This window comes from Pogona vitticeps, chromosome 5 (assembly GCF_051106095.1).
Source record: "Pogona vitticeps strain Pit_001003342236 chromosome 5, PviZW2.1, whole genome shotgun sequence".
Taxonomy (NCBI): Eukaryota; Metazoa; Chordata; class Lepidosauria; order Squamata; family Agamidae; genus Pogona; species Pogona vitticeps.
Window position 1 is genome coordinate 102,233,029 of NC_135787.1, and position 27,056 is coordinate 102,260,084.

At 44.3% G+C, this 27,056-nt stretch overlaps 1 protein-coding gene across 1 annotated transcript in view; it reads right to left on the reverse strand.

Moving 5' to 3' along the window:
• Window positions 1–25,478, reverse strand: part of ATXN10 (ataxin 10) — a 116,340-nt gene extending 90,862 nt beyond the window's left edge. The window contains exons 1-3 of the mRNA XM_073000893.2: window positions 25,277–25,478; window positions 17,010–17,201; window positions 10,350–10,432 (exon numbers count right to left, since the gene is read on the reverse strand). Coding sequence (XP_072856994.2) covers window positions 10,350–10,432; window positions 17,010–17,201; window positions 25,277–25,419 — 418 coding nt within the window. The 5' untranslated portion in view covers window positions 25,420–25,478. The remainder of the gene's footprint in view (window positions 1–10,349; window positions 10,433–17,009; window positions 17,202–25,276) is intronic.
• Between the last annotated feature and the right edge of the window lie 1,578 nt (window positions 25,479–27,056).

A 27,056-nucleotide genomic window follows, 5' to 3' on the forward strand; every position in this document is an offset into this window, starting at 1 on the left:
TTTTCACAAATGGCTACATGATCGTACTCAAAGGGTGATGATTAATGGGCCCTTCTCTAACTATGAGGAGGTAACAAGTGGGGTACCCCAAGGCTCAGTCCTGGGCCCGGTGTTCTTCAATATTTTTATTAATGACTTGGATGAGGTAGTGCAGGGAATGCTTGTCAGATTTGTGGATGATACAAAATTGGGCAGAATAGCTATGTGCTAGAAGACAGAAACAAAATTCAAAATGACCTTGATAGGAAGGAGCACTGGGCCGAAAACAACAGAATGAAATTCAACAGGGATAAGTGTAAAGTACTGCACCTCAGAAAAAGAAACCAACTGCACAGTTACAAGATGGGAGATACCTGGCTCAGCAAAACTATGAGCAAGAAGGATCTTGGAATTGTCATAGATCACAAGCTAAATATGAGCCAACAGTGTGATGTGGCCACGAAAAAGGCTAATGCTATTTTAGGCTGCATTAATAGTAGTTATCAAATCCCATGTGGTGCTAATCCCCCTCTATTCAGCACTGGTTAGTCCTCACCTTGAGGACTGTGTCCAGTTCTGGACACCACACTTCAAGAAGGATGCTAACAAATTGGAACAAGTTCAGAGGACAGAAATAAGGATGATCAGGGGGCTGGAAACCAAGCCTTATGAGGAAAGGCTGAATGAATTGGGCATGTTTAGCCTTAAGAAAAGAAGACTGAGGGGTGATATGATGTGTGTGTGTGTTTAGTCGTTTAGTCGTGTCCGACTCTTCGTGACCCCATGGACCAGAGCACGCCAGGCCCTCCTGTCTTCTACTGCCTCCCGGAGTTGTGTCAGGTTCATGTTGGTTGCTTCGCAGACACTGTCCAGCCATCTCATCCTCGGTCGTCCCCTTCTCCTCTTGCCATCACACCTTCCTAACATCAAGGTTTTTTCCAAGGACTCTTTTCTTCTCATGAGATGGCCAAAGTACTGGAGCCTCAGCTTCAGGATCTGTCCTTCCAGTGAGCACTCAGGGTTGATTTCCTTTAGAATTGATAGGTTTGTTCTCTTTGCAGTCCAGGGGATTCTCAAGAGCCTCCTCCAGCACCACAATTCAAAGGCATCAATTCTTCGGCGGTCTGCTTTCTTTATGGTCCAGCTCTCACTTCCATACATCACGACAGGGAAAACCATAGCTTTGACTATTCGGACTTTTGTTGGCAAGGTGATGTCTCTGCTTTTCAAGATGCTGTCAAGATTTGTCATCGCTTTCCTCCCAAGAAGAAGGCGTCTTTTAATTTCAGGGCTGCTGTCTCCATCTGCAGTGATCATGGAGCCCAGGAAGATAAAATTTGACACTGCCTCCATATCTTCCCCTTCTATTTCCCAGGAGGTGATGGGACCAGTGGCCATGATCTTAGTTTTTTTGATGTTGAGTTTCAGACCATTTTTTGCACTCTCCTCTTTCACTCTCATTACAAGGTTCTTTAATTCCTCCTCACTTTCTGCCATCAGAGTGGTATCATCTGCATATCGGAGGTTGTTGATATTTCTTCCGGCAATCTTAATTCCGGCTTGGGTTTCTTCCAGTCCAGCCTTCCGCATGATGTATTCTGCATATAAGTTAAATAAGCTGGGGGACAATATACAGCCTTGCCGTACTCCTTTCCCAATTTTGAACCACTCAGTTGTTCCATGACCAGTTCTAACTGTTGCTTCCTGTCCCACATATAGGTTTCTCAGGAGACAGATAAAGTGGTCAGGCACTCCCATTTCTTTAAGAACTTGCCATAGTTTGTTGTGGTCCACACAGTCAAAGCCTTTCGCATAGTCAATGAAGCAGAAGTAGATATTTTTCTGGAACTCTCTGGCTTTCTCCATAATCCAGCGCAAGTTAGCAATTTGGTCTCGAGTTCCTCTGCCTCTTCGGAATCCAGCTTGTACTTCTGGGAGTTCTCGGTCCACATACTGCTGAAGCCTACCTTGCAGGATTTTGAGCATAACCTTGCTAGCATGCGAAATGAGTGCAATTGTTCGGTAGTTGGAGCATTCTTTGGCACTGCCTTTCTTTGGGATTGGGATGTAGACTGATCTTTTCCAATCCTCTGGCCACTGTTGGGTTTTCCAAACTTGCTGGCATATTGAATGTAGCACCTTAACAGCATCATCTTTCAAGATTTTAAATAGTTCAACTGGGATGCCATCACCTCCACCGGCCTTGTTGTTAGCCAGGCTTTCTAAGGCCCACTTGACTTCACTCTCCAGGATGTCTGGCTCAAGGTCAGCAACTACATTGTCTGGGTTGTCCGGGATATCCAAATCTTTCTGATATAATTCCTCTGTGTATTCTTGCCACCTCTTCTTGACGTCTTCTGCTTCTGTGAGGTCCCTCCCATTTTTGTCTTTTATCATGTTCATCTTTGCGCAAAATGTTCCTCTAATATCTCCAATTTTCCTGAACAGCTCTCTGGTCTTTCCTTTTCTGTTATCTTCCTCTATTTCTTTGCATTGTTCATTTAAGAAGGCCCTCTTGTCTCTCCTTGCTCTTCTTTGGAAGTCTGCATTCAATTTTCTGTAACTTTCCCTATCTCCCTTGCATTTTGTTTCCCTTCTCCTCTCTGCTATTTCTAAGGCCTCGTTGGACAGCCACTTTGCTTTCTTGCATTTCCTTTTCTTTGGGATGGTTTTCGTTGCTGCCTCCTGGACAATGTTACGAGCCTCTATCCAAAGTTCTTCAGGCACTCTGTCCACCAAATCTAGTTCCTTAAATCTGTTCTTTACTTCCACTGTGTATTCATAAGGGATTTGGTTTAGATTATACCTGAGTGGCCCAGTGGTTTTTCCTACTCTCTTCAGTCTAAGCTTGAATTTTGCTATGAGAAGCTGATGATCAGAACCGCAGTCAGCTCCAGGTCTTGTTTTTGCTGACTGTATAGAGCTTCTCCATCTTTGGCTGCAGAGAATATAATCAATCTGATTTCGATATTGCCCATCTGGTGATTTCCATGTATAGAGTCACCTCTTGTGTTGTTGGAAAAGAGTGTTTGTGATGACCAGCTTATTCTCTTGACAAAACTCTATTAGCCTTTGTCCTGCTTCGTTCTGAACTCCAAGGCCAAACTTCCCTGTTGTTCCTTTTATCTCTTGGCTCCCTACTTTAGCATTCCAGTCCCCTAGAATGAGAGGAACATCTTTCTTTGGTGTCAGTTCTAGAAGGTGTTGTAAATCTTCATAGAATTGTTCAATTTCAGTCTCCTCAGCAATGCTGGTTGGTGCATAAACTTGGATTATTGTGATGTTGAATGGTCTGCCTTGGATTCGTATTGACATCATTCTATCATTTTTGAGATTGTATCCCATTACAGCTTTTCCCACTCTTTTGTTGACTATGAGGGCTACTCCATTCCTTCTACGGGATTCTTGCCCACAGTAGTAGATATGATAATCATCTGAGCTGAATTCGCCCATTCCTGTCCATTTTAGTTCACTGATGCCCAGGATGTCGATGTTTGTTCTTGCCATCTCCTGTTTGACCACCTCCAGCTTCCCAAAGTTCATAGATCTTACATTCCAGGTTCCTATGCAGTATTTTTCTTTACAGCATTGGACTTTCCTTTCACTTCCAGGCACGTCCACAGCTGAGCGTCCTTTCGGCTTTGGCCCAACCACTTCATTAGCTCTGGAGCTACTTGTACTTGTCCTCCACTCTTCCTCAGTAGCATGTTGGACGCCTTCCGACCTGAGGGGCCCATCTTCCAGCGTCATATCTTTTAGCCTTTTGTTTCTGATCATGGGGTGTTCTTGGCAAAGATACTGGAGTGGCTTGCCATTTCCTACTCCAGGTGGATTGCGTTTAGTCGGAACTCTCCACTATGTCCTGTCCGTCTTGGGTGTCCCTGCCCGGCATAGCCCATAGCTTCTCTGAGTTACTGAAGCCCCTTCGCCACGACAAGGCAGCAATCCATGAAGGGTGATATGATAGCACTTTTCAAATATTTGAAAGGCTGTCATATAGAGGAGGGCAGGATCTGTTCTCAATCATTCCAGAGTGTAGGACACACAACAATGAGCTCAAGTTGAAGGAAGCCAGATTTCAGTTGAATATCAGGAAAAGCATCCTAACTGTTGTCATGATTCCCACGTGGCTCCTGCTTGTTTCACCAAACTAAGAGCTCACGCTACGTGTCTTTCAGCTGCTGAGTCTCTTATATCTTGGGACTTCGCCGCTCCAGCACTCCCACTGGTCTATTCAGATAGCATATTAATATTCATGACCTGAGTGGACTCCACAACTGTTAGAGCAGTTCGACAGTGAAACCAGTTACCTCGGAAGTTGGTGACTGCTCCAACACCGGAGGCATTCAAGAAAAACGTAGATAATCACCTGGCAGATATGTTTTGATTGTATTCCTGCACTGAGCAGGCAGCTGGACCTGATGGCCTTGTAGCTTATGAAGTAGGTGCTGCTCCTTTTTATGTAGCTAAAAAAACCTATGCAAAGTGGTATTGTGGTCATCTTCACTGTAGGACAAGTAATAAACAAGTAGGAAACACCAATTTTAAAAAAAGCAAGGATTAAAATACCAGCAGGAGGAGAAAGAGGAGAAAAGAATTCAACTACAGTGGTGCCTCGACTTACAAAATTAATTCATATTGGAACGGTGGCAGTAACACGAAATTTTCATAAGTCAAAACACAATTTCCCATAGGAATGCACTGAAAACCGATTAATCCATTCTGGCTGAAGAAAAAAAATACCAAAAAGAGAGAAGAAAATAAAGAAAATAAACAAGTCCCATGCTGGGACTGCAAATAAAAACAAAAAACAAACAAATCCAAAAATAAACATTGGAGCAAGTCCCACACTGGGACTGCAAAATAAAAAAATAAAAAAAATAAAAATCACCAAAAAACAAAACAACACAGAAACATTACCCCACAGCCCAAACCTACCCTCCAAAACCCACCCAGAACAACTTTTTAAAAAGGAAAAACGGGCACTTTACCCATCTGAAGCCTCCAAAGCCTCCCAGGCTTCCCCGCAGCTGTTGGAGGCCTCCCAGGGCGGTGGTCACGGCAGCGGGGAACCCCGGGAGGCCTCCAGCAGTGGCAGTCAGGGCAGCAGGGAGCCCTGGCATGCCTCTGGTGGCAGTGGGGAAACCCAGGAGGCCTCCGGCAGCGGTGGCGAGGATGGCAGAGGGGAACCTCAGGAGGCCTCCACCGGTGGTGGGGAAGGCTAGGAGGCCTCCAGCGGCAGTCACAGCAGCAGGGAACCCTGGGAGGGCTCCAGCGGCGGTGGTCAGTGCAGCAAGGAAACCCAGGAGGCCTCTGGCGGCAGTGGGGAAGCCCGGGAGGCCTCCGGTGGCAGTGGGGAAGCCCGGGAGGCCTCCTGCTGCGGTGACGAGAACGGCAGAGGGGAACCCCAGGAGGCCCCTGGTGGTGGCAGCGAAGCCCGGGAGGCCTCAGGTGGCAGTCACAGCGGCAGGGAAGCCCGGGAGGCCTCCAGTGACAGTGGGGAAATCCAGGAGGCCTCTGGCGGCAGCGGCACCCTGGGAGGCCTCCAGTAGTGGCGGGGAAGCCCAGGAGGCCACTGGTGGCAACCAGCAAGGATGGTGGCAGGGAACCCCAAGAGTCCTGTGGTGGCAGCAGGAAAGCCGGGAGGCCTGCAGCGGCGGTGAGTACAACAGAGGGGAACCCCGGGAGGCCTGCGGCGGCGGCAGTCACAGCAGCGGGGAACCCCAGGAGGCTTCCAGCGGTGGGGGGGAAGCCCAGGAGGCCTCCGCCGGTGGCGGGGAAGCCCAGCAGGCCTCTGGTGGCCCTGGGAGGCTTCTGGCAGTGAGGACGGCAGCGGGGAACCCTGAGAGGCCTCTAGCAATGGTTACAGCAGCGGGGAAGCCCGGGAGGCCTCCAGCAGCACAGGCGAGGACATTGGATGGGAACCCCAGGAGGCCTCCGCCACCGGCAGTCACGGTGGCGGGGAACCCCAGGAGGCTGAACCCAGCCAGGGTGCTCCAGCGGCAGTAACAGCAGCGGTGGAAGCCCAGGAGACTGAGCTTCCCTTTTCCTAACCATTGGAGCAAAGAATTTCCCACCCTTTCTCCCTCCCTTTTTTCGTCTGTAACTTGAAGCTTACGGATGTCCCTACTTACAAAAATTTCGACTTACGAAAAGCTCTGGCCTCAAAATTTTGCTTCGACATGTGGCCAGAGCTTTTTGTAAGTCAAAATTTTCATAAGTAGGGACATCCGTAAGTCGAAGCCCCACTGTATCAATGGTTGATTATATATATAAAAATAACTGACACCAAGAAAGAACTTGCTCCAAAATCAAACAGCAATTTTAGAGAGGTTTAATGCAGCACTGAAACAGTGAAGGGAAAGGTTATGTTTTCCTTCCACACCACCTTATATTCTACTTAATCTAATCATTACCCTTCCCTATTGTGACAATTTTGATTATAAAAAACTCTAAATCTCTGATGTAAAGATGCATTTATGATTACATGTAATCCAGCCCTAAATTTTACAGAATAATTCAATGGGCTATATATATTTCTAATCCAATCAATGCATACAGTGGTGCCTTGCTTAGCGATTGCTCCGTTGAGCGATGAAATCGCTTAGCGATGGGATTTTGGCCATCGCCAGAGCGATCGCTTAGCAATGGCCCCTATGGGGAAAAATCACTTTGCGATGATCGTGGGGAAGCGATCATGGTGAAGCGACCCTTTTTGCACAGCTGATTGGCGGTTCCAAAATGGCAGCCGGAAAAACAAAATGGCCGCCCGCTGTTTTGCCTCGCTTTAGAGGCACCTTTAATGGCCGACCCTGTGGAGGATCTTCGCATAAGGTTTCTATGGGCTTTTTAAAATCGCTTAGCTATTAAATCGCTTAGCAACGTTTTTCCTGGAACTGATTAATGTCGCTAAGCGAGGCACCACTGTACAGTATTTGTATATTTTATTATATGCATTAACACACGTTTGCCAAGCAATTATAAATCAAAAGATTGCATTGACACTGTCTTATTAAATGACACTAGCGTATAAAACAGCATATTCTAGAAAAATATAAAAGTATAATTTAGGCTTTTTTAAAAAAAACAGCTGAATGTTGCCCATATAAAGCTTGAACAGCTTATGAAGCAGGATCTCTCTCTCTCTCAACTAAATGAAGAAGAAAGCAGCAGCAATTACAAGAATGCACTGCAATTATTCACATGATATATGAAAATGTCATGTTCTCTATCCAAAGAGGTTGAAAGGCAAATTGCAGTTTAATCACACTATATACTGAATGTAGTTATTTAAGTTACAACACTTTGAATGGCATTTCCTTTCCTGCTGCTTTATTCATTAATATATTGTTAAAAATAAACTCCTCTCCATAAGTTAGCCACAGTGGTAAAGGCATCTGCCAAGCATACAAGGCGCACCACTTCAGTGTTTTTTAATAGCACCTCCAAACTGTTGGGACAGTCTGGACTTTCCTACCCACATTACCAACACCACAATAAAAATTTAAAATAGATGTTACCAGATGGAACAAGAGAGAAAAAACACAATCGTTGAGATAATTAGCTCAGACTGCACCCTTTTGGGGATAACTTCACTGAAATTCATGGGTTTACTTCTGAGTAAATACATATAGAATTGTACCATTAAAAGTTTTAATATACTTTCTCCCCTTTCTGAGTAGCAAAAGTTCCAAATTATGTCATTTAACATGACTAGAATACATTTAGATGTGTTAGCATTCTCATTACTGCCATCTTTACCATTCTGGTTTAAGGCAGGGCTCATCCTATATAGTTAATGGTGAGGATGATGAGAGTTGTAATCCAAGAATACAGATGTGCCTCGCTTAACAGGCACCCCGTTTAACGACGAAATCGCATACCGACGAACTTTTTGTGATCATTTTTGCAATCGCATTGCGATGTTTTAAATGGGGGGAAATCGCTTTGCGATGATTGGTACCGTTTCACTTACCGATTATCGCAAAACGATGATTTCCCCCCAGCTGATCGGCGGTTCCAAAATGGCCGCCAGGTAAAAAAATGGCCGCCCGCTGTGTTTAGGGACGGATTCCTCACTTACTGGGCAGCGAAAATGGCCGCCGTATGAAGGATCTTCGCTTAAAGGTCAGTTTTAAGCCCATAGGAACACATTGAAGGGGTTTCAATGCATTCCTATGGGCTTTTTAAAATCGCATAGCAACGAAATTGCTTTGCAGCAATTTTTGCTGCACTGATTAACGTTGCTATGCGAGGCACCACTGTATTTGTGGGACCACGCATTCCCAGAGTCTGCTATATACACAGCCTGTTACTGCAGAAGAGCCAGAAAAACACTCAAGCAAGATGTTATGGGAATATTAAAATATTGTTATACCACTATCAATAATGGTAAGCCTACCCTCCAAGTTACTGAATACTGTAATTGTTGACACAATCAAATCATTCTTATGGGGAGAGAATTTAATCTCTAAACACATACACACAATATGAGCCAAAACATCTTGCCAGACAGCTTAAACTTTTAGAATTTTAATTAGGTATAATCAGTTGTATTTCTCTTTTTTATTGAACCAAGATGCAGCCAGCACTGTAATGAGCTGGATGAAAGCCTCAAAAGAGATTTTATCATCCTATGGCCTAAATAAAGTAATCTCTTGCTATTTGAAACAGCCCTATGCAGGTGTAGTTAGCAGATTAGTAAAGTTTAATAACCTAAAACTTGATCAAGACCAAACTGATAGATGGTTCAACTGATTTGTGAGTAATGTTTGACTTGTTCTAAATGGGGCTCCATCTTCCCCTTGGAGATCGGGTTCATAGCCTCAGATTATTATTAAAGTGACACGGATAGCTAGTGGTGTCCATGACTGAGGAGATCTTTTGACCACCTCGGATGGTGTTCCATCTGTGTTGCTTTTTCCTGAGAAAAATCATCTCACCATAATTGCCCCTGCAAACCTCTAGGATGGATTACTCCAACAGGCGCAATGTCGGGCTGCCTCTGGAAGTATGCTTTGGAAAATTCAGTATATTCAGAATATGACAGCCACACAGTAGCCACACTGTGTTAATTTGGAAATTGGCTAACACTCCCAAAACATGAGCTCATGGTTCAGAGTTGCTGAGAACAGCAACAAGCACACCCACAACATTTACAGAGAACGCAACAGCACCTCACATTTCAGCAGTGCCAGGACAGTAACAAGCTACCAACCGCTCCCTTTGCTTTGGCTTCGTAACAGAATCAAGAACAGTTATGAACTTACATAGACCACAGTGCAGAAACATCACAATAAAGATGGTAGAATTTTAGAACAAATTAATCAGGAGTTACACAGTTTCAAGAGTTCTATAAAAAAGAGACAAGCCAGCACATGTAAACTCTTTTTGGGTGAGGCACAGATAAATCAGAAGCAAAGAAATGATAAAAAGGAACAGAAAATTAGTTTACCCATCGTAGTTTACCTGTTGATTTGGAATAGTGACATTTAAGAAACATGTGTTTCTTTTGTCTTATGTGGGATGGGGAGATAAACCCTTTCATCAAATCAGAATGTTCACAAGATCAGTTTAAGAATCCCTGCTGCAGAGGCTTCATTCCCAACAACATTGATACTCAAATAATTTTTATAAAAGGAGAAAACATAACCTCAATTTACAGGAAACATACAGCAAGCTCCCGATAAAGATTCCACAAAGAACTACATTTGTCTTAGTATGGAGATTCTGTTACCCATTACAATAAAAAACTTCCTCTAGGTGACTAAGCTGGGCAGCTTTTGTAAACAGTTTTCTTCTTCCCAAACCACTTTTTAGATCTATCCTATGACTAATTTAGCTAATTTTGGACAAGGAGGCAAATAAACATTATTTGTAAGTACAGTGGTGCCTCGCATAACGAGCGCACCGTTTAACGATGAATCCGCATAGCGATGCGGATTTTGCAATCGCTAATGCGATCACATACTGATGTTTTAATAGGGCGAAAATCGGTTTGCGACGATCGGTAAGCATTTCGCTTACCGATCTTCGCATTGCGACGGGGGAACAGCTGTTTGGCGGTTCCAAATTGGCCGCCGGAACATCCAAAATGGCCGCTGGAACACCCAAAATGGCCACCGGAACACCCAAAATGGCCACCGGAACACCCAAAATGGCTGCGGCCGGATGGGGAAACATCGCAGAACGGTGAGTTTTGGGCCCATTTGGAATGCGTTTAATGCGTTCCAATGGGCTTTTCCGTTCCGTTTAGCGATGTTTCCCCATAGCGAAGGTTAATCCAGAACGGATTAACCTCGCTATGTGGGGCACCACTGTAACTGACTTGCAAGGTTACTTTTAAGGCAAAAAAACTTTTAGCATCTTACCTGTCAATAATGACTCCAAGTCAGTTTTTAATTTCTGAAGCAACTGGATGAGTTGAACAGACACGTCAATCAGACCCAAGTTTCTATTATAAAAGAAAAGTTTTAATATTCAGATTGTACTCTTCAAAAATAAGAAGCAGAGAAATCAATTTTTACCATCACATAAAAACACCAAATCTATAAAATATAATGCAATATACTGTACTGAGAGAGTTTGTAGAGCTAAACATACCAGCAGTCACAGCTTGGGTTTTCCCAAGCTGTGATTGCTGCTAAGGACAGAGTGGCAGCACAGGCTGCAAAGGATTTCTAAACACCGCTGTCACTTTGAGGTTAGAAAGAGATAGGGCAAGAAGAAAGGCCTAATGAAGAGATCTGAAAAGTACAAGAAAGAGCACAAACTGCCCCCACAGAATCATCCAATTTGATGGGCACTGCAATAGGGTTTGATGCCCCAATTGGAAGCATATGATGATAAAATGTAGATTATTGAACATACAAACACAGGAACTGCAGAGTGTTGTGAGTAAGACCTGTTCGCCGATGAGTCTGCAGATCCCCATCAAAGTTGGCCAACCAGCATGGTAGCTTTACTTGCTAAAATGCCCCCAAGAATGCAGGGCCTTTATCCTTGCTAAGTGCAATGTCATTCCATTGGCAGTGCTGTATAGATGCAATGGGATTCCATACAGCGAGAGGTGCTGCTTCTGCGAGCTGTGTAGGGTGGAGTCACTCTTCCACATGATTTTATATTGTCCATTCTATAAGGATCTCTGCAGAAAATATTTAGCCCCATTTTTGTTAAAGAAGGGCTATGATTGTGACATATTGAGGTATATTCTGTCAACAGAAGAGTCAGCTATAGTGGAGAACATGGTGGAATTTTTGAACCAGATAGTGAGAAGCTGCAGACTGAGACGTAGGAAATGTGTTAATTAATGGTTTGTTTATCTTGTATAAGTGACTTTTTTGTGTATTCCAATAAATGCTCTGACTGACTGAAGAAAGAACAGGCAGTGTTTTAAAACAGGAAGCAGAGGCACCTAGCAAAGGAAGGTTGGAACAGGCAGAACTTGGAAACATTATTATTATCATTAATCATAAATCAATAAAAATGTTTTATTGATTTTAATGAAAAATCAATAGTTTTATGAAATTGCTTAGTTTAAATCTTATTTAAATGTATTATGTATTATGATTACATAATACATAAGTGTATTATATATTATGATTTTATATTTTGATTAAGCTTTATTAATTTGTTTACTGTATCACATCTGTATTAATTTTGTGCACTTTTTACTTTTCTTTCTTGACATGGAAGGTCTCCCCCCCCCCGGGCGGGGCTCCTCAGAACATCTGAGTGATTACGGGTAGAGGGAGATATGGCAATGACACATTCCCTACTCGTGTCAGAAGAACGGTGAACAGATGTTTGAAGGCTGTTCACTGTTCTGCGACTGTGACCTCGAGGTAGTCAGATCAGCTGGCCCTCCACTTTAAAACTGATGCTGCTAAATGCCAGGTCTGTGTCAAATAAATCCCAGATTATCCAAGATCTTATTCTGGAGGAGGATGCAGACCTGGCGTGCATAACTGAGACCTGGATGGGTGGGGAAGGGGGAGTTCCCTTGACCCTGGCCTGTCGTCCGGGTTATGCAGTCCAGCACCAGGGTAGACTGGAGGGGCGGGGGGGAGTAGCCATTATTTATAGAAATACTCTTGAGGTTACTAGGCGCTCTACAGTGGTAAAGCCGGGTCTGGAGGCCCTCTATGTGTTGGTTGGGGCCAGGGACGGTATTGGGATCTTGCTGGGTTACCGCGCTCCCCGCGATCCAGCCACCTCCTTACTGGAGCTGGTGGACTTTGTCTCCATGACACTGTTGGAGTCCCCGAGGCTTTTAGTCCTGAGTGACTTCAATATCCATGCGGAGGCAGAGGTTTCCGGTCCAGCTCTTGAGTTCTTGGAAACCATGGCTTCTTTAGACATGTCCCAACATGACAACGGTCCCACACACATGGGCGGCCATATGCTAGACCTGGTATTTTCCACTGAGCGGAGTGAGCATGGTCTGATGGTGACTGACCTGGTGTCAGTCCCCTTGTCATGGTCAGATCACCACCTAATAAAATGTAACCTCTCAGTGGCACTCCCTCCCCCCAGGGAGCATGGACCTATTTCAATGGTCTGCCCTTGAAGGTCACCGGATCCACTGCGATTCCAGGATACCATGAGAGGGATTCCAGCTGATCTGTCTGGTGCCTCTGCTGAAGCTGTGGTTGACGGCTGGCTTGCTGCCGCCACTACGACTGTAGACATGATCGCTCCTAAACACTCTCTCTGGCGCAGAGCTCGGCCAGGGGCCTGGTATAACCAGGAACTACAAGCTATGAAGTGAAATAGGGGATGGCTAGAGTGCATTTGGAGAGATAAATCAACGGATTATAATAAGAAAGCTGTCAGGATCGCAACTAACAATTACCTGGCTACGGTGAAGGCTGCTACACGATCACACTTTGCTGACCGGATAAGCGAAGCTTCAAATCAGCAGGCGGAAGTTTTCCGTATAGTTTGCGATCTATCCAGAATTGGTCTGGGTGATGGGCCTCCCACTAATATCTCACCTGACCAATTTGCAGCATTTTTAAAATCAAATGTGGACGCCGTCCGCCGGGATCTCCCTCCTCCTCTAAATATAGTGGATCGAGCAGAGATGTCTAGCGCTCCGCCTTGCCCGGTTGCACTTGAACTCTTTCATCCTGTGACACCAGATATGGTGGACAAAGCGCTTGATCGATGCCGGGCCACCACTTCCTCTCTTGACCCTTGCCCAGCCTGGCTAATCAAAGCAGCCAGGCCTATAACAATGGAATGGGCCACAGCAATAATTAATGGGTCTCTCCAGGAGGGCAAGGTTCCTCTTGCCCTCAAGGAGACACTGATTAGGCCCATTAGGAAGAAACCGAATTTGGCAGAGGACGATATTGGCAATTTTAGGCCCATCGTCAATGTTTCCTTCCTTAGCAAAGTGGTGGAGTGTATGGTGGCTGATGAAGCTCTCTTGGATGAAACCAATGCCCTGGATCCATTTCAGTCGGGCTTCAGTCTGCGCCATGGTACAGAAACAGCACTGGTCGCACTGTTGGATGACCTGTTGAGGGAGGCTGACAGGGGCAACATGTCCTTGTTGGTCCTCCTCGAGTTGGGAATCGGTGGCCTTGCGCTTGCCTGGCTCCGTTCCTTCTTGGAGGACTGTCCCCAGAGAGTACAGCTTGGGGAGAGTGTTTCGGCCCTGTGGAGTCTCAATTGTGAGGTTTCACAGGGGTCGATCATCTACGCAACGCTGTTTAATATCTATATGAAGCTGTTGGGTGGGATCATCAGGGGGTGTGGGGCTTCGTGACATCAGTATGTTGATGACACCCAGGTCTACATCTCCTTTTCACCTACTTCAGTGGATGCCATTCTGTCCCTTCAGCGCTGTTTGGAGGCCATACTGCAATGGATGCACCTGAATGAGTTGAGGCTGAACCTGGACAAGATGGACTTGAGTGGGTGGCCCCTCCATTGGCGGTTGGGAAACTCCCTCTCTTTTGGGGGGGTGACCCTCATCGCACGGAGTGGGGTCCGCAGGTTGGGAATACATTTGGACCTGGGACTTACCATGGAAACCCAGGTGGTGTCTGTGGCCCGCTCTGCCTATTTCCATCTGTGGCGGATCGGCCAACTGCGACCCTATCTTGATGAGTGGTCCCTCACCACTCTCATCCATGCGCTCATAATCTCAATTAGACCACTGTAATGTGCTCTACGTGGGGCCACCTTTGAGACTGATGGGGAAGCTTCAAATGGTGCAGAACGCCGCACCCAGACTCCTTAGTGGGGTGAGAAAACACCAGCATATCATCCCCACTCTGGCTGCCTTACATTGGCTGCCCATTCATTTCCGCATCAACTTCAAAGTATTAATGATGACGTATAAATCCCTAAACGGTTTGGGACCTCGATATTTGGCAGATCGCCATCTCCCACTTAGATCTACCCAAATTACTCAGCATAGCCAGGAGAGATGGCTGAGCAGCCTAACGCCAAGAGAGGCCCGGAAAGAAAATACAAAAAAACAGGCCTTCTCGGCAGTGGCCCCTCGACTATGGAACAGTCTTCCAACAGAGATCTGCCTAGCACCATTGCTGGGTGTTTTTAAGAGCCATTTAAAGAATTAGCTATTTAGGCAGGCCTTCCCTTCTGTCAATTCTTGAATTCTCTTTGTTTTATCATTCCCCATCTTGAACACATCATATTATTGATTTAATTGTTTAATGATTATGATGTTTTAGTATATTTTATGATTTTTTGATATTTGTGGGCCAGCCCAAGTAGACGCTGTCTGGGGGGGCAGGGTAAAAATCTAATAAATAAATAACTACCGTATTTTTCACTCCATAAGACGCACCTTTCCATAAGACGCACCAATTTTTTAGAACAAAACAGGAAAATATAATCTGCTTTCTTCGCTCCATAAGACGCACAGACTTTCCACCCCCCTGTTTTGTGGGAAAAAAGTGTGTCTTATGGTGCGAAAAATACGGTAAATATGAATTCATTAACATGAAAGTACACAGAACTTCAAGAATTTTAACTCAGTCATTTGTTAAACCAAAAATCATTTAACATTATTTTTAAAAGACCCCCCCAACACGAATTGCCTCAAAAATAACAAAGAAACCAGAAAAGGTATTCATTTCTCAAAATTAATGTTGTTGACATTTAGTAACTCAAATAACCATTTTAATAATCTATGTTGAAATTCTTAATAAATATGGGGTAATTTTTAGCTAATTATTTCCAAGCTCAGGGAATGGGAAAATAAAGACAAGAATAGACAAGACAGAAAAAGTACTCATGACAAGCCATAAAATATAAAGTAACCACTGGTCTGAAATAACTAGCAAAAACATCACAGAGAGAGTGTGTACAGCGGTGCCTCGCACAACGAGGTTAATCCGTCCCGGATTAACCCTCGCTGTGTGAAACATCGCTCAGCAGAAAGTAAAAAGCCATTGGAACGCATTAAACAGCGTTTAATGCGTTCCAATTCGGCCGAATACTCACCGTTGTGCGATGTTCCTCTATGGCTGGCAGCCATTTTCGCACCCTCCCCTCGCTTTACGAGGGCGCAAAAATGGCTGCGATCAGCTGTTCCGCGGCTACAAAATGGCCGTTGGAACAGCCGAAATGGCCGGCCGCAGCGTTTTCGCGCCCTTGGTAAGCGAGGGGAGGGCGCGAAAACGCTGCGCCCCGCCCTTTTGGCTGTTCCGGCAGCCATTTTGAAGCCGCGGAACAGCTGATCGGCGGGTCGCAAAGCGAAGATCGGTAAGCGAACCGCTTACCGACCTTCGCTCTGCGATTTTCGCCCATTGGGGCCATCGCTCTGCGATCGCATTAGCGATCACAAAAGCGTCATCGTAGAGCGAATTCATCGCTCTACGGGGCGCTCGTTGTGCGAGGCCCCACTGTATATTAGTTCTACAACACCTTTAAAATCAGCCAGTTTATTTTAACATGAGATTATGTGGATCACAATCCACTTCTTAAGATATACTCTATCCATCTGAAGAAAAGTGTAATGCAAGAAAGCTTACGCTAAAAGAAAACTACAGCTCTTCCTGCTATATCAAAGCAGAATTAACATGGCTAAGTGTATGAAACTAGCAAAAAAATGTGGCTAAACCCTCTTTTCCCCAGTGCACAATCCTCTGGAGAAAGGGGGCAGTAATGGCTAGTTCAATAAGAAAGGGTGCTTCCCCTAGTGGTTGTGTTGTAAATCAGGGGTCCCCAACCCCCGGACCAGGCCACAGAGACAGATCTCCCACCCACCCCTATGCCCACCCACACAGCCCCTTCATGCATGTGTGCAAGTGCCTGCACGAGCAAGCCCCGCCCCTTTACGCATGCACCCGTGCCTTATTGTATGGTGCACATTAATCATTGAAGCATTCCACAATAAAATTTCCAAAGCTGAAAATTTGAACATTGGAGCTCATGTGGATCAAGTGACAGCCTTCACGTAAGAAGGTGAAAACGATGCCAAGCTCTTCTCACAGATGCACTCAATAATATTAAAATGTTGAACAGTAGTGGACGGAGCACTGGACTAAAGACTCAGGATAGCTAGGTTCAAATTCCCACTTACCTTTGAAATTCACTGAGTGGCCCTAGGCCAGTCACAAGTTTAGAGCCTGAATCTACCCCACAGCATCATTATGAGAACTAAGTGGAGACAAGGAGAGCTATGTACTCACTTGAGGAAAGGTATAATAAATAAATCAATGTGGTTGTTGTACTGCAGCTCAAGTAGTATTAATGAATATTCAATGCCAGGGCGGACTTGATTAAATCAAATTGATTTAAATCACGATTTAAATTTGTTAAAAAATCAGATTTGTTAACAATTTTAAAAAATCATTTTTTAAAATTTAAATTGTGATTTAACTCAAACTGGTTTTTAAAAATTTGTTTATTTTTATCCACCCTTTTCAATGTTCATTCTATAAGAAATCTAACATAATTCATCCTTCTAGCTAAAACAATAACAGGGACAAAAAAAGAGAACAGGTAACTCTGAATGGCCTTCTAATGAGGAGGGACCGCAACTCTACCTCATAATGTTCTGATTACTGGCACACTGAACACAAGCGTTCCGAAGGCATCTGAAACATTCTGATAGCAGGACCAAATATGACTCTAGATGTGCTGATGCTGTGGTGTCCTTGCAGATCATATCAATTTCATGGGAAGTTTTCTTCAAAATGTGAAGGAGGTTTTCAAATAAGCTTTCAGTTGCTGTCTCCCTGAAATGAAAAATATATGTGAAGTGAAACAGACTGTATCAGCAAGGCAAGAATAATCATCCTCAGAAAAGCTTGAGCCATGCAAGTTTTCTTCTACCTAACAAAAAGATGACCCAAGCTGTGTTTCATATTTTGTCCTAAGCAAATCTAGAAAGAACAGCAAGGAAAAAATAGCTTTCTTTTGAAATACTGTGTTTGCTGGCGTATAAGACGACTGGGCGTATAAGACGACCCCCCAACATTTCCACTCAAAATATAGAGTTTGTTATATATTCGCCGTATAAGACTACCCCCTCTTCCGCACACATTCCACACACCAAATAAAAGATGCTATTCATTGTCACCACTGTACGGCCCCAGAGCGACCGCAGCGCCTCCAGCCTGCCCCTGCATCTCCCTGTGACCGGCACTAGTGCGCAAGTGCACATGTGTGAGCTCTGCGTAGACAAGGGGCGGGCTGGTCACTTCGAAAAGGCTGGCACCCCTGTCTCGTTGCTGATGCTCACCACGGCCACGCTGGATACCGCGCGATACTAGACGGTATGTAGAATGAGGTGGGCAGACATCGGGAGGCTACTATGGGCACCGGGCGAGCATCAGAAGGCCACTATGGGCAGCTATGTCTATCCCAACAGAAGTGCACCCAGCGTATAAGACGACCCCCCCCCACTTGAAGGTATGTTTTTCAGGGCAAAAAAGTAGTCTTATACGTCAGCAAATACAGTATTTACTGTGAATACAGTGGACCCTCGACCTACGGAATTAATCCGTATTGGAACAGTGTCCATAAGTCGAAAAGTCAGTAGGTCGAGGGTCCATTTCTCATAGGAATGCATTGAAAACCCTATAATCCGTAACCCGCCCAAGAACCCCCCCAAAAAATTAAAATAAATTTTTAAAAATTAAACCTTCTTTCCGAAGCCTTCCAGGGGTCCTCCCGCCGCCACCATTGCCGCTGCCTGAGGCCTCCGAGGGCTTTGGCGCTGCTACTGAAGCTTCGAGGGCTTTGGCGCCGCTACTGGAGGCCTCTAAGGGCTTTGGCGCCACTGCCGGAGGCCTCTCAGAGGTCCCCCACCCCACCGACGCAGGCTTTCCCAGGGTGGACCGGGCCTACCAGGGGAGGGCTTCACCCGGTAGGCCCGGTCTACTGCCCAGGAAAGCCTAGTAGACCGGGCCTACCAGGGGAGGGCTTCCCCCAGTAGGCCCGGCCTACTCCCCAGGCTTTCCACCCTGGGAAAACCTGTGTCGGCAGGGGGGACCTCCGGAAGCCTTCCCCACCACCATGGGAGGTCTCTCAGAGGTTCCCCCCCACACCAATCATGCTTCGGAGGCACGATCGGCAGCGGGGGGGGACCTCTGAGATGTCTCCCATGGTGGTGGAGAAGCCCTGGAAGGTATCCGGAGGCATATTGGTGGGCGTTTCTGGGCTGCATTCAAAGTGCTGGTTGTAACCTATAAAGCCCTAAATCAGGCTTGTCCAACCTGCAGCCCAAGGGCCGCATGCGGCCCAGGTCAGCTCGTAATGCGGCCCAGTGCAGTTTTTTATTTTTAAAGAAATTCCGAAGTTTCAAGATACACTGCCGGTGCTTGAGGCCAGAATGTGGCTGGGGCATGTAACAACAGTAGAGGGGGAGAGAGGTAATGAAGGAAGGAGTGGGAGGGGAGCGGACGGGGGGCTGCATGACTGCATTGCACCGTCCCTGTCAATAGGTGAACCCCCTCCCGGCCCCATAAAGCCGCCGGAGTTGAAGCTGGCAGCCTCTGCTGTCTGAGATTGCAGCTGCCGGTAAGCGCGCTTGGAGCGGGGCTGCGGAGGACGGCTAGGGCTGCCCCCCATGTGGCCCAAACCAAATGTATGTGCGGCCCAAACCAAATTTTCATCTTCTAATGTGGCCCAGGGAAGGTGAAAGGTTGGACACCCCTGCCCTAAATGGCTTGGGCCCAAGCTATCTCAAGAACTTCTTCTCCATTTATGAGCCTGATCAAATGTTAAGATCATCAGGAGAGGACATTCTCTTGGTCCTCCTTCACACATGCATTTGGTAGGGACATAGGAGAGAGCCTTCTGTTGGAACCCCCTGTGGCAATCACCCCTTTGTTGCCCCTGTTTCTTTGAGCCTCACAAAGGAACACACACCCTTTTCGCTGCCACCAGGTATTCTTCTAATACCACTTCAAGTCCCACACAGGAACTGCCACCCCAAATAGGTCATATACTTTAGGAAGCAGGGTTTATTATTAAGAATTCTTTTATTATTAACCAAAACAACAGGAAAACCATATATGAGTTCGTTCAGGTGTTAATACTTTTTAGATCATGCAGTCAATCACTTTACTATCAATTTTATATCTCTCTTGTTATGCTTATGCGTTTATTCCTGCTTGTTACATGTGTTTTACTTTCAATTTTCTCTCCTAAACCTCTTTAACGTGTTCCTAAACCCTAACACTCTCTGTACATCTTCTGGTTCCTGACTCTTTCTACCTCTCCCTAACTCCAACTGTCTCTAACTGTCCTTCAACTCCTTCTAACTGTCATTCTAACTCCGCCCCTCCTGCTCTATCCTAGGCTCCTCCCCCTTAGCTGCTGTGATGGACAGGCAGGAATGACATCACCTTTTTGCACTCCGCTACACCCCCTCCCACAGGAAACCAGGCTGGCCTCATCTTTGTTATTTTTCCACAAACAGGCAAAGATCTTTCTCTTCAGGCAAGCTTTCCTTGAGTGACTGACTGCCTGGGTGGGATTTTTAAATGGACTGTTATACATTTCAGCTTTGAATGTGCTTTGGTGTTCCTAATGCTTTTTCGTAATGGTATTTGTTTCATCTTTATTTGTATACTCACCAGTGTTAGCATTTAATACTAGCTTTTAATGTTGCAAGCTGCCTTTGGTCCTTTTTAAAGAGAAAGCAAGGCAAAAATATCTTAAATAAATATATAAATAAATAATAATTCAAGCATTCTCTCAGCTCCTCAGGAACCTATGTGTTTTGCACAAGACAACAGACAGTATTCTGATTACTATCAGGCCTTTGAGATTTCAGAAGTAAAAAACAACCATTGCTTTTTTGTTCCAGCATGCAATGCAGGAATAATCTGGTATCTGCACACTCACTAGTGGTTCATTCAAGTAGCAAGTCCTTTGTAAATGTTGATCTGACCTAATTTATAGGTGTTTCTGTTTCTATGCCCATCTCAATCCTTTCTTTTCTGTTCTACTTGGTCTGCTGAAGAGTTCTGGGGAACTGAAAAGCTGATATGCTTCTGTGACATTTTGGTTGATCCTAATAAAGATATTTGCATAGCATTTAACTTTCTTTTCTCCCATGTACAAGCATAGTACTCGTCTTCTTTAGTTACAGTACTTTAAATAGGGACTTTGAAATAGGACTTGTTAAGTGAACACTTCAATTATTTTATTTAAAATATTTTTACCTTGCTTTTCTCCTTAACACTTACCCATTTATACAGGTCCCACTGATTCAGTGGTTCTATCCCAGATGAGTGCCAGAAAGTGGACTTTATGATGAATGTTTTTCAGTTTATGATAACGTCTGAAGCATAACTTTTCTTAATTAATTAATTAATTAATTGATTGATTGATTGATTGATTGATTGATTGATTGATTGATTGATTGATTTATATCCCGTCCATCTGGTCTGGTCGATCACTCTGGGTAGCTTCCAATAAAGGGGTATACAATAAAATATAAGGATTTTACAAACAGTCTGTAACAGGTGCAGTAATAAAACAAATAATAAATGAAAGGGGGAAAAAAAGAAATTAAGTATTGACAGGAGGGAAGGCCTGAATGTACAACCATGTTTTTAGTTGGCTCTTAAAAGTGCCCAGCGTAGGGGCCGCACAAATCGCCGGAGGAAGGTTGTTCCAGAGGCAAGGAGCCACGGGCCGAGAAGGCCTGATTTCGTGTCCTTTCCTTCCGGGCCTCCCTCGGCATTAGGCTCCTCAGCCTCACCCTCCTGGCTCGTGCGGGTGATCTGAGTAGATCTAGATGGGAGCAGGCGTTCCGCCAAGTATCGAGGTCCTAAACCATTTTTAGGGCCTTATATGTAAGCATTAACACTTTGAAGTCAATGCGGAAACGGATGGGCAGGCAGTGCAGTATGGCCAGAGTACGAGAAATATGTTGGTATTTTCTCACTCCAGTAAAGAGTCTCACCGCTGCATTCTGCACCACCTGAAGTTTCTGCACCAGCTTCAAAGGAAGCCCCACATAGAGCGTGTTACAGTGGTCTAATCTAGAGATTACGAGCGCATGTACTAAGGTGGTGAGGGCCCCCGTGTTGAGGTAAGGTCGCAGCCGGGCAATCCGCCAAAGATGGAAAAATTGCAGGCGTACCCAAACAAAAAGTTATCTACCTTAATGTAAGTGAAAACAAGAGTCACCTACTTCAGAGGACCTCGTGCCTTCTCAAGTAACTTGTCCACTCTTTTACAGGCTGTGACGGACCGTCCAAATACCTAGCCTGTCCATCACAGTAGAACACTGATGTGATAACCAATGACAGTACAGGAGGGCGGAACCAGGATAATAAAAGGGGACACAAAGACAGTTATAATCAGAACTAGTGAGGAGACAGTTTAGGCAGTTAGGGCCATGGTTGTGTTAGAAGAGTAACAGAGAGATGGAGAAAGAGATAAGAATAGGAGAAGCCTTGTAAAGTTTATGTGGTTAAGTTTGGACAGGGCTTAACGTATTAATAAATAAATATTTGAATATATAAATACCTTGATTAAAGTGAATCTACATAAGCAAACTTAAATGTAATCAAAGCAACGTTTATTGAATGAAGAATAAAAGACCATCCATGATTTTCTGTATATGATTTACATATAAACACATAAACATTGTTATATTGGACACCCCTGATCTAATAGTCATATTTGGTATAGAGAGGAACAGATCCTCTGGTAGCAGAGAAAAAGGTTGAAAAGTATATGTCATGCCCAAAAAGGAACCTGGGTGTGTAGAAAAACAAACAGGGGAACTGGGTGTGTGTGACATAGGCATCTAATACTGTTCAGTTTCTGGATACATTATCCAACCACATTTAGTAGAGAAACATAGCAGAGCTACCTGGTTCTAGCAAAGAATGACTGGAAGGAGATAAATTCATAGTAGTGAGTGATGCAGGGGACACAATAAATAAAACTCTTCTGAGGACAACTAGTTTAGACTCATAGTCTGATAAAGCATGAAGCTATATGGGCATAAGGTACCTCTGGACACATTTTCCTTCTATTAGTATTATGGCGAAGTGTTCTGATACAGATGGGGATTTCAAAAGCAGATTCGGCTATATGGGATTTAGCAGATCATTAAAAACTTCCTGGGCTAGTGGAAGTGCTTACCATCAGCCTAAGCATCTTCTCTAATTAGGTTTACACCAGTACAGTGATGCCTCGCATAGCGAGGTTAATCCGTTCCGGATTAACCCTTGCTATGTGAAAACATCGCTGAACGGGGCAGGAAAAGCCATTGGAACGCATTAAACATCGCTTAATGCGGTCCAAAAGGCTCCTTTACTCACCGTTCAGCGATGTTCCAGGATGGCCGGCAGCCATTTTCGCGCCCTCCCCTCGCTTAACGAGGGCGCGAAAACGCTGCACGAGGCCATTTTGGGGCTTCCGGCGGCCATTTTGGACCCGCCGAACAGCTGATTGGCGGGTCGCAAAGCGAAGGTCGGTAAGCAAACTGCTTACCGACCTTTGCTATGCGAGTTTCGCCCTATCTAAAGCTCATTGAGCGATCGCATTAGCGATCCCAAAAAAGGGATCGCTATGCGATTTCGTCGTTGTACGGTGCGCTCATTAAGCGAGGCACCACTGTACCTAGAAATTCATTTGTCTTGATGTTGTTTCAAAGTTATTTAGAAATGTGAAATTCAGAGTCTAACAATTCTATTTTTTCCTGAAAGGAATGAGTTCATTAACTTGTTGCACTTAATGGCTAAAATCATGTTGCACAGCTCCATGTGCTATAGTGATGTCAGCACCATCACCAAATTGCTGCTGGTTAAAGGCAATTCAACACTGATTAAAGGCAAGTTCAGGATGCACATGACTTGTACACAATACAACTTAGTAGTGTGCTTCCCTGAATTGTCAAAAGGAAGGATTTCAGTCAATGTATGTTAAATAAAGAATGTGCACACTGATCACTGATATGAAGACTGCACAGATGTGAAGATCATGAATAAAGGGGGTATTGTGTACACTGCCAAATTAATATGTATAGCTGCTAAGTGGAGACTATAGAGCAGTGGTTCTTAACGTGGGCGATAATGCCCCCCAGGGGGCGATTTCATTTTTCAGGGGGGCGGTAGAACGAAAAGGGGCGGTGTGGGGGCGCTGGAGCAGAAAGGGGGCAGTAGGGGGTTCTGGAACAAGCCAAACCTGTTAAGATGGCTGCAGCCTTTTTTCAGTGTGCATGAATATGTATTTTCCTCCAATCTTAATTCAGTTTCAGAGTTTTTGTCTTGAAATTTTTACTTCCTGCATTGTGGTTTGTTTTTATGCCCTTTTTATATTTCTTTTTGCGTCTTAAAATTCGCTTGCAACTAAATCATTAAACGTTACATTTTGGGGGCATTTCATTTTCTTGTAATTGAATTTTGTTTTCAGGGGTCATTGGATTTAAGTGTCATAAATAAATAAATAAATAAATAAATAAATAAATAAATAAATAAATAAATAAATAAGAAAGATATCATCACCGCGTGGAGGGGGGCAATGATAACTTCCTCAATGGCTCAAGGGGGCGTTTCTTTCAAAAAGGTTAAGAACCACTGCTATAGAGAATGACAAAGCAATGGGTGAAATCATGTGTGTCTACTATCTTCCAACTACTACTTGAGGAACATGTACATTGGACAAGTGAAATGCAGTATTTCCTGTTGAACATACTAATTTGTAAGCATTCTCAACAACCGCTAGTCTCTTCCAGTTTTTTCAGTCTCCATCTCACACCATCTCATATTAGTAACAGCAACACTGCAACCAGTCCTAAATCATAATAGCTCCAACCAAGACAAAGAAAACTCATTTAAAATATTCTGAACAAGTGCCAAGGAAATGTTAAAATTGCTTAATTTCAAACTGTCATATTACAGCCATCACTGCTTATGCTTAGGTACATAACAGGAAAACGAAAATCAGAGAAAATTGCTTTTTTCTGCTTAGACAAAGACAGCAATCCCTCAAGAATTTAAGTCACATAGCCAACATACAGTAATAATAAATGATCAAATATTAAACCTAAGATCGTATTAAGTTAGGTATAAAATGTTCTGGTCTTCCAACAGAATTCAGGGACTATCTTTCATATTAAGCTCATGCTCATTTAAGTATTATTTAGAGAAAGATTTTGGGATATTTGCATGAAAATTATAGACTGCTGTTTCTGCTTTGTTGCAATAAAGATCGAAGGCCAAAGCAGATAATGTGTCTGCTTTGTGGTATGGATTACTTAGAATTAGAAGGGCAAGCCTGTTCACATTACATTTGCTCCTTCATTCTTTCCTATGCTGGCTGGGGCTGATGGGAACTGTAACTCAAGATATCTAAATTTTTGAATCTATACGGCCCAGAGACCTTCGGGTAGTGTGGGCGGCAAAGAAGTTAAATAAATAAATAAATAAATAAATAAATAAATAAATAAATAAATAAATACATACATACATACATACATATATACATACATACATACATACATACATATACGTATCATGTCTCATAAGCCTGTACATTATAACGGTTACAAGAGTAACATTTATGAGCTAGTATAACACTAAGCTATGTGACAAAGGTTTCTACACAATTATTCTCTCTGCCTCCACCTTCAAAAAAAAGGAAACCGACCGAAACTGAAAACTGAACATGTAAACCTCCCTTCGTCTCTAAACCCCGCCTACAACAGGAAGACACGCAGCCACTGCCTCTACGCGTGACTTTTGCCACAACCACGTCCTGGACTTCTTGCCCTCACGGGCGGTCTCTTCCCTCCGCCACAAGTCCACCCACCTGTTACACACCGCCCCTCCCCCAATACCTGTACATCTCATCGCGGAAAAGGCCCGTCATTTGCTTGACGGTTGCCAGGCAACCGGGGAATCCGGCGGCAGGGTCCTCCGCGGTCTTCAGTTGCTCAGCGAGAGAACGCAGCTCCGCAACCGGCGTCTCCAGCGCAGCCATCGCGCGCCAGCCCTGAACGCGAGACCGCCTTCGGATTGGCTCCGCCCCCCCAGAGGCGGTGTCGAGACCGGAAGAACTCCCTGAGAAGTGGCTGGGGGGCGTTTCTTGTTTACTGCCTTGCAAACGTTTTATTGGGCTTTGTCCCCCTCTTTCCTTTCATGGAGTCGAAAGAGGCATTCAGTATGTGTGGGTTTGTTTTCGGCAATCCCATACCTTCAGTAAAGTATCTCCCCTAGACCGTTACAGCCGTTTCATGTAGGGTTAACGGTCCTGGTCCCATCTTCTGGAATCCTGGGATTTGTAGTCTCGTAAGAGACCTGCGGTGTTGGCGTCTGGGGTTAAAACTCGAGAAGAAAAATCTGACGGACTCGCCAGACTACAAATCCCAGGGTTCCATGACAGGCAGCCCTGTGAAATGGGATGAAATAGGTTGGGATTTAGCAACCTGGATATTATGCCTTTTAGAGGTATTTAACGGGAGGGACCTTTGGGTTGAGTGGCAATCACAGTACAGTAGCAGCCAATTATTCTCTCTCGTCCTCAGATTCCTTTTTCTGCCTTTTTTTCTAGTCAAGGTTCAGCCAGAGTCAGTTAACAATGTTAGTAATTCTGACAGTTATGGAGACATAAATTAGTTCTGAATGAAGTACTGTACCTCTGTAACCAGTCAATTAGTGAAGTTATTAAACTCATGCTGTGTAACAAGTAAATAGTATCTTCGTTTGCTATTCTAAAATTTATTAAGAGAAACGTGTTTTACTCAACACCAGAGTCTCTCACTGAATCTGTTGAGACTCAGTTGAAGTAAAATTAATCTAAAACAAGGGGTGGTATATTTCAGGGAGACATGCAATTGTATAATCTCTTCTGTAGGTCCTGGTCTGGAATCTTTTGCTCTTCTGTGTAGCTCGAGATTTTAAACCTGGAATCTCCAAACTCTGCCAATAAAATCAAAACTGCTGCAATAGAGTAGTATACACCACCCTGCTCTTGCCTCTGTATATACCACATAAGTGTTACAATCTTAGAACTGCAGAATAGGATGGGACCCTATGGATCATCAAGTCCAGCCCCTCTCAGAGAGGCATACTGGAGAACTGCCAATTGCTAGCTCACCTAAACCACTGAGCTATCCAGGCATTCTATTTCCCTTCTGTTGCAGCAACCACCTTTTGTTTGTGGAAGGGGGTTAAAGAAATACAGTAACCTGTTTCCACAAAAATAAAACCTAACCTGAAAATAAGCCCCAGTTAAGTGAAACCCCACCCTCCACAATTGTGCAATAACCAGAAGAAGATGATTTGACAGACAGTCCAAATACCTAGCCTATCCATCACAGTAGAACATTGATGTGATAACCAATGACAGTACAGGAGGGCGGAACCAGGATAATAAAAGGGGACAGAAAGACAGTTATAATCAGTTAGAACTAGTGAGGAGTTAGTTTAGGGCGGAAGTTAGGGCCATGGTTGTGTTAGAGAGAAGAGTAGTAAAGAGAGAAAGAGATAAGTCTTGTAAAGTTTATGTGGTTAAGTTTGGACAGGGTTAAACGTGTTAATAAATAAATAAATATTTGAATATATAAATACCTTGATTAAAGTGAATCTACATAAGCAAACTTAAATGTAATCAAAACA